Source organism: Poecilia latipinna, unplaced genomic scaffold (assembly GCF_001443285.1).
Source record: "Poecilia latipinna isolate Pla-1442-1.1 unplaced genomic scaffold, P_latipinna-1.0 Scaffold4254, whole genome shotgun sequence".
Lineage (NCBI taxonomy): Eukaryota > Metazoa > Chordata > Actinopteri > Cyprinodontiformes > Poeciliidae > Poecilia > Poecilia latipinna.
The window spans coordinates 19,462-27,448 of record NW_015116870.1 but is presented as its reverse complement, the minus strand read 5'-3'; the positions used below and the strand labels follow the sequence as shown (position 1 = coordinate 27,448).

The 7,987-nt window shown below is 39.8% G+C and overlaps 2 protein-coding genes across 4 annotated transcripts in view; both read right to left on the bottom strand.

Moving 5' to 3' along the window:
* Positions 1–13: 13 nt before the first annotated feature.
* Positions 14–6,200, bottom strand: LOC106942409 (centromere protein T-like). 3 transcript variants are annotated; one of them, XM_015025679.1, is made up of 12 exons: positions 5,633–6,200; positions 4,199–4,319; positions 3,983–4,118; positions 3,798–3,891; positions 3,558–3,694; positions 3,367–3,424; positions 3,141–3,277; positions 2,099–2,948; positions 750–817; positions 572–671; positions 312–479; positions 14–144 (listed from the first exon to the last, which is right to left on the bottom strand). In XM_015025679.1, the coding sequence occupies exons 1-12, from the start codon at positions 5,716–5,718 to the stop codon at positions 30–32; spliced, it is 2,070 nt and encodes a 689-aa protein (XP_014881165.1). In that variant the 5' UTR covers positions 5,719–6,200; the 3' UTR covers positions 14–29. The 3 variants fall into 3 exon arrangements, with proteins under 3 accessions (XP_014881165.1, XP_014881164.1, XP_014881163.1); XM_015025678.1 differs by having other exon boundaries at positions 750–1,040; positions 1,974–2,948; positions 3,567–3,694; XM_015025677.1 differs by having other exon boundaries at positions 750–1,040; positions 1,974–2,948; positions 5,633–6,199.
* A 1,042-nt stretch (positions 6,201–7,242) lies between these two features.
* The window catches only part of LOC106942411 (cytochrome c oxidase subunit NDUFA4-like), a 7,068-nt gene continuing 6,323 nt past the window's right edge, over positions 7,243–7,987 (bottom strand). The window contains exons 3-4 of the mRNA XM_015025682.1: positions 7,669–7,729; positions 7,243–7,514 (exon numbers count right to left, since the gene is read on the bottom strand). Coding sequence (XP_014881168.1) covers positions 7,458–7,514; positions 7,669–7,729 — 118 coding nt within the window. The 3' untranslated portion in view covers positions 7,243–7,457. The remainder of the gene's footprint in view (positions 7,515–7,668; positions 7,730–7,987) is intronic.

The window sequence follows — 7,987 nt, the reverse complement described above, 5'->3', positions numbered from 1 at the left end:
GGGCCTTGAGTTTGACACGTGCGGTAAAATCAAACGTACCGTCTCAACAGAAGCTTAACATCTTCCACTTTGATAGTTTTTCTGTTTGCGTGAGCCGCATACGTCTCCAGGTCCTCAGCAACACGGTCGAAGAACTTATCCATTCTGCCACAAAGTCAATAAGCATCGATTACAAAAGTAAAAACTGTTTGTGGTTATTTCTGCAGAATCAAAGTCCAACAAACAACGGGAGTTAAAAAAATGCTTTTCAGAATTAAGTTGCTGATTTTTTTTTTTTTTTGGAAAAACAAAACAAGTATAATTTTTGTTACATCTCATTTAGGACGGGGAAGACATCTGCAGAGACTTTTGTTTTGGCGAAGTGCTTGAAGACACTCATCAGGTAGGTCTTTGGTAGGACCGTTTTCCTCCTGGACAGCCCAGTTCGCCGCCGTCTCGCCTGCTTTGGTTTAGCTGCAGGTAAAGCTTTGCTTGCACTACTGCAAGGATAAAAAACAAGCAGTAAGTAGGAGAAACGTTAGATTTCACCGGGGAAAGCTTGTTCAACGCTGCAGAAAGAAATGCAACTTGCCTTGCTGGGAGATTTTTAGAAACTGAAGGCAATGCTGGAGGACTGGAGGTAAAAAACTTTATTTTCTCTCTGACAAAAGCTGGCGTCTTGCCTAGGAAATCTGGATTTTAAAGAATCCAAATTATGATCACTTTTTAAGTATGAAGAATCACACAAACTAAAAGGTAAGAGCCTTCACCTTCATTATCATCCTCCTCCTCATCCGACTCTTCCTCATGTTCTCCGGCTTCCTCTGCAGCAGCTTCAACATCCTCCTGCTGCCTGCTGACCTCTGCATCATGGCTGACATGGAGGAGGTGGAACGAGGCGTTTTTTCTGTCCGCAGGATCGTTTTCATCCCAGAAATCTTCGTCCAGATGTTGGAGCGAAGGTTTAGTCCAGTCTGGTTTTCCAGTCTGATTCTGAATTCTTTCCAAACTGGTGTTCAAACCCAGAGCACTGTAGCTTTTGGACTTCATGAATGAGTGAGCTGTAAAAATAAAACAGCAGGAATTTGTTTTTTAAAAAGAAAAACACATTTGATTCTCCTTTCTTCATCTTTTTTCATCCAGATCCATATGCACCTGTTCTAAAAAATGTTTTCATAAAGTTACGTAGCAATACGACTAATTCTCAATTAATGGTTTATTAGATTAAAATTAGTTCCAATCTTTTGAATAATAACGTCCGCTTTGACCTTCTTTTAGTGTTGTAGTTTGACCGCCATCCGGCAGAGGGCGCCGCTGGTACAGAATCAAAGATGGCGCCCATAAGGGAACGGTAAACAGTAACGGTCCAGACAGAGTCCGGTACGGGATGCAAAATATACTTTCTACGGGTCGGCTTTGGAATAAAAACACTCAACAAAATCCTTTAGTTTTCACCTTAATAGCGCTCATTTAGCCGAGCTGCGTCAATTACTTATTCAAAAATGACCGACGTGCTACGAAGGGAAAAGGAGGATCCAACAGTAAAATGTAGCCTAATGGTCATCTAAGGTTAAAACTTTTCCCCATTAATTGCATCAACATTCCTTCTACAGCAGCCACAGGCCACTGTGGTGACCATATCTCTGTTAATGGGGGATTTAATGTTTAATTTTTCTATTTAGCAGCCTAAGAGGTTCCTGTTTAGTTATTTTATAAATATGTTTAAGTTTAATAACGTGAAAACAACAAAATGTTCAGTTTATTCAGTCAGTATTTAATACAGCTGACACAAAATAATGTTAAATTAAGTATACTAAGAAAGATTTAGGAAAGACAGTCATACCTGTTGATACCAGAGGTTTTTAAGAAAATGGCCGCCTATCGATAAATCATTATTCGATCGATAATATCAATCAACTTTAGATAAACTCAAATTGATAACTTGGGTAAGAATTTGAGTTTGGGTTGTAAAGGTTACAGATGAGTAGCTGTACCTTCTGTCGCCGTGACGACGGGCAGAACAAGGCCGCCCTCTGAGCGAAAAGCCCTGCGACTGATGTGTCGCTCTTCCTCCTGATTCCTCTCTTCATCGTTATCGTCTTCGTCAGTCTGACGATCGGCTCCGTCCGACTTTTCCTCGTCGTCACGTTGGAGTTGATAAACTTCTTCTGATCCACCTTCATCCTCGGGATGAGATCCAGCCGCAGCCTCCTCTTCCTCAGATGGAGAAGCTGCTGCAGCGTTTTCAGGAGGACCGTCCTCTTCCTCAGTCTGAGATTGCTCCACATCTTTATCCTCGGCTTGAGAGGTCGCTGCAGCCTCCTCTTCCTCAGACTGAGAATCGGCTGCAGTCTCTTCCTGAGTTGGGGATTGCTCCTCACCTTCATCCTCCTCAGCTGCAGCCTCCTCTTCCTCAGAAAGTCCTTCGACGTCTTCAGACTGAAAATCGGCTGCAGTCTCTTCCTGAGTTGGGGATTGCTCCACACCTTCCTCCTCAGCTTGAGAACCCACTGCGGCCTCCTCTTCCTCAGAGCCTCCTTCGACGTCTTCAGACTGAGAGTCGGCTGCAGCCTCAACTCCATCATCCAGATCAAAAGTCTGGAATCCAACTGCATTGTCCTTTTCCTCAGGTTTTGATGAAACATCTTGTGTTTTATCAACATTTTCTTTGCCTTCATCTTCCTCCATGTTGGTCACAACTTCTTCTTCTTCAGCCGATTTCTGCCTTTCCTCCTCCCTGCGCTCCTCCTCCTCCTGTATGTCTCTCTGGAGCTGAGTCGCCATGATGGTGGGTTTGATGGAGAAGTTGGAGGTCATGGCGTCATGCTGGTCGTACAGAGCCGTCTGGCAGTTCACGATGTCAACCGTGACGTCAGGCTCGCTCAGTTTGCTCAGACCCAACGTGATTCCCGCCAGGTTTGTGTCTTCGCCGCCGACCTCTCGCCCCTGCAGTGCCTCACGGCTCACATCTGGAACACAAAAAGAGTCGAAATAAAAAGGAAAGTTATTGTATTAAGTCTAGAGATGCAAAAAAAAAAACAAAAAAAAGCTACGGCGGACCAGATTTGGTCCCCGGGCCTCAAGTTTGACAGTTTTGCTGGAAAGAATCAGAAAAATGAAATGAACAGAAGCTTTAGGTTGCAGTGAAAAGACAGAATCACCTCCCATCTGCTGCTTGCTGAGGGCAGCACTGAACTCTTCCTCTGTGATCTTTCTGCGGTTTGAAACTCGTCTCTGAAGGCCTCTCTTCTCAGTGTGAACGTCAACAAACGGGGTTTTCAGACTCAGGGAGGAGGAGCTGAGAGGCAGAAGGAACATGCAGATCATTTTATACTAAATAAATACAGGTATTTCACTTGGAAGTTGTTGTTTTTTTTTTAACTTTACCTCGACAGGGAAAGAGATGAATGATCACCTATTGAATTTTCTGGTTCTTCTTCAGCATCTATAAGAATAAAAATCCCCAAAACATAAATATAACGACTCTGTTAACTCTAGAGTCTGTATCAGCACTGGGTCAAAAGTAAAAATGTTTACAATCTTTCACAGAAAAATGAATAAGTAAAGTTTAACTTTACTGTTTTCACCTTTAAGTCGTTTTTCAAAAGCGGTGACGTTGAGGCTCTGACGCGGTCTCTTCCTGCTCAGGCCCTTAGCGGCGCTCACAGTGTTCCCCATTGTCACATCCGGCAGATCCAGATCCGACAGGTCAAAACTGGACACAAAAATAAACACATAAATGTACAAACAGTGAACATAAAGGTGCTGAGAAACAGAAAAATGTTAGATTTTACACCAAACAGTCATCTTGAAAACACCTAGAGTGACTTCTAGTAGCTGTATTGTCTTTTGAAGGAGGCTGCAGCTCTGCAGGGGCAACTTTGTCATGAACCACTGGGGACTTCGCAGGCTCTGAAAAGCAGAACCAAACGACATGGATGTAAAGAGGAAAACAAAAACAACAGCCTCACTGAGAACCAGAGAGGCGGATAAATCCACTCACCTGTCTGCAGGATCTTCCTGAGTAAATGCCTGGGAGTTTCTCCATCGTCAAACATCATGGAGGAGGAGGGAGCTTGCTGTCTGAGCACAGCGGAGGCAGTTCTTCGCTTGAGAGGCAGGGATTTCCTGGTTATATTCTGAAAACAAAAACACAGTTAGATTTAGAGGGTTAAACTGACGGCACCTTACACAGCCGAGTCGTTTCTGTTCTTCTCACCTCCTGGATTTTGTTCCTCAGGCTGCGTCGCAGGATGTTTTGTGGCGTTTGGGGCTCAGCATCTCTCTTGCTGCGCCTACTGCTGCGCCGCGGCTCGCTGCTACCTGCTGCGTGGGGCTCACTGACATGCAGACAGAGAAGAAGAAAATTATCCGTTTTCAATCAAAATTCCTATTTTTGCACCTTTCAATTCTTAAATTTAAATGACTTCTGAGATGTTTGCACACTCATAAATAAATACACTGGATTGGAGTCAATGTCACTTTACTAGTCAAGATATAAGAAATGCTTTTCATACAGCAATACATGGATACAATCTGTCTATGGATGTTGTCTGCTCTCCACAACATGCATACAGAGTCTTTTTCTTGGTGCGTTCACTGACAGTCTGTAACATAAATGTATAGGCACTGCCTACAACTTCCCATTTATTAACACAACTAACGCATCTATTTCTATTATATCTTTATAAGACTGGATATGGTTACAAAACAAACAAAACTCTTAGCAAATTGCAGCAAAGAGTAACATCTTAAAGTCAAAGTGTCTTTTTACACAACATGTCTGTCACAATAAGCAATAAATAAATTAACTACATAATAAATTAAAAATAAACTCAAGAATTCTATTTGTAAAATGAATATTTTTTCTCTTTTTTTCTACCAAAAACTGGAAGACAAAAGTCTTCAGTCTGCTGCTTTGGTCTCAACCAGCCGTTTTTTGTTGTTTTTGTTTGTTTGTTTGTTTTTTGGGGGAGGGGGGTTTAAAGGACAATTTGTTTACAGAGACTTTATAATTCATTTTATTTGCTGTTTCTGTTGTTTTGTTTATTTTTGGATACTTCAAATTTATTACAATTTAAAGCTTATTGATGTTTTGAGAATGTGTTCTTGCGTTATTATGCACTTTCCTTAATAATACTAGAAAATGGTCTCAAAACAAAGTTATCGTTTATCGCAAAAACTTCTGGGACAATTTCTTGTGCAGTAAATGTACATTGTTGTCAGACTTTTTTCAACAAATGAGAAAACACTGTGATAAAGTCTATACTGACTCTTAAATTTAAAGACTCGGTAAAATACCAAAAGGGTTTATTACAAGCTTATGGCGTTTGTTAGAGAAGTGAAAATAGGTCGTATTTATCAAAGATAATTGTCCAAATATACACAGGAACATACATAAATCTATGTTTTTACTACTTAATCTATACAGAAAATCTGTGTCTAAGCTGGAGAAAAGAAAAAAATTATAGTACAACGCTTTCCTGGCTAAAAAAGGGTCCAAATAAAAGGACATAGTAACGATAATAGGAGTGCCGATGATTGTGGTCATTTGTTTAGAAGGCAGGGTGTTGTGACGGGGTTTGTCATTTACACTTTGAAACTATGCATTAAAAAAACAAACACTGTTTCTCCCTGAAAGAGAAGACAGTACCTGCTGCCGACCGGAGTCCTGGGCGGCTCGGTGATCAGAATTTGCTTGAGGAGAATTCGAGGGGATAAATCCTCCGTGGAATCCATTAGCCTGCCGAGCTAAAACCAGCTAACAAACCTCAGAGAAACTCCGTCTGACAACAAGCTGAAGCTACAGACAAACTGTCACAACAGCGCTAAGTTTTACCAACCAAAGAGAGCCAAAGACGGCGTAAATTACTGTCACTCAGCTCTAAATTACCATGATATTCGCATAACTGTTTTATGGTTCAACATCAATGTTTTTACCAACGGTCCCGCGCTATATTTGAGCGAAGTCTCGCGATAAGAAAGTTTTACCCTGCTTCTTCTTCTTCAACGTGGCGTGCTTCGATTGGTGGGTTGCTGCCCTCTAGCGTCTGAATACTGAACTGAAAAATGTAGCTTTTTGTGATTTTCTTGCATATTCGTCACGACAGAAATCTATTCTAATGAGACTACTACTTTTCAATTATTCCTCATTAAAATTAGTTATTAAACCTACAACATACTGTTCAATGTAATTTAATTGAACTTGTTTGTTTTTAATTGTATTTGTGTTGCATTATTTATAATAGTCTCCATTCCTCATGTAAAATAAATTTTTATTAATCTGTGTGGGAAGTTCATTGTGTACATCTACTTATCCATACAGAGTCAATGACTCCAGGTAAAATAAAATAAAAAATATGATATGACAAAAGAGCCAAAGCTCTATTTGAGCTCAAGAACTGTGTTTTATTTTTCTTTCTTTGCAACCCTGCAGTTTTTCAGCAGAGGTAAATTTTGCTGTAGATAGGAGATGAAGCTCTGTCTCATAGTTTGTTTTTCGTATAACAGTCACATCTTGCTTCACGTCCAGTTGCTCCTTGCTCCACTTTTGAGTGATATTTCCCAACTCCTGCAAGTCTTCCAGGCGGGTTCAGTTTCCTGTTTACTAATGATAGTGTTTTATACTAGTAATAGAAATCCTCTGCTTCTGACAGGTCAAAGTTTGCTTTAAAAGTCACAGCTTCCACTTGGCTGGCAATGCTGTAGAGCAGCTCACTGCTGAAATGTAAATATTAGTGTGAAAGCAGAAGCAGTGACATTTTAACTTGGAGAAGAAACAGCTCCAGGGTTAAATACTCAACCTTAATGTTAAGTAAAAACCAAGTGATGTCAATATTGTTAGCCTTTAATGATTAGATGGGAATTTTTAATGACAAAATCTGTCCAATTCTATGTGATTTACTAAGAGCTGCAGTTATAGTTCAAAGGTTTTGCTGAATCAAATGCAATTTAACACATGTGAAGGAAGAAATAATTTAAAAAGGATGCAAGTAAACAAAAAACAAGAAGAAGAGTCTAATATCTCTGATCCGTTGCCTTTTGTGATTCAGCAGAGGCATGTTTTCAAATAAACTTGCTTTGGGGAGGGACTTATTTTTAATCTTGATTAGATAATTATTTACCACAAAATGCAAGACAAACTGACCGTGACGTTTTCTGTCGGAGAAAAACTAATTGAGGATTCAAGTAAAAGTTTGAATAGTCGCCCCGACTACAGCTGTGATTATAAAACCTTTGGTTATGTAAACAAAAACATACCAGTGAGGTTAATCATTTTAATTGTTTTAATAATTTACAACACATAAAAGAAAAAAAAGAATTTCTCAATAGAAAACAGGTGGTAGCCTGCTTTTATTCAAACTTGTATAGGTTTATGATCCCTTTCCTGATAATCAACTGCTCAATGACCAACATTCAACTTGTACTTTGGCAAAACAAAAAAGTGCATAAACTCGGCACCCCGGTTGTGGAAGGACCTAGAAATCTGGCCGGTCCTTCTTCAGTTTGGAGTAATCCATGTTGACTCTGAAAAACTGGAAGAGTGAGAAAAAGAGACGTGAAAGGACACAGTCAGGGTGAGGAAGGCAACATGGACTTTGACGCATGATAAGAGCACAAGTTGTGCTTTAACCTGACATGAAGAAATAAGAGCTATTAACGAGCATGTGTTTTATTTTAATGTCTTACTTTGTACTGCTGATTGGGCTCCAGCTTGTTCCAGGGCTCTGGGTTGTTTGTGCGATCCCACCTGAAGATGACATATTAGAGGTTAAAATATGATGATTTACAGAACAAAAAAATCTTAAAGTCACACTTTATATGGTGTTACACTGCAAAAACACAAAATCTTTACTAAGTATTTTCGTCTTGTCTCTTGAAATAAGACAAAATTAACTTACAAATAGCTTTTTTTTTTTAACAAAATACAGGAGTTTGGTTTAAGTCAATAATTCCCTAAAATTCATGAAAAAGTTCTAGTTAAAGTTTAAAAAGAATATTAAAAATC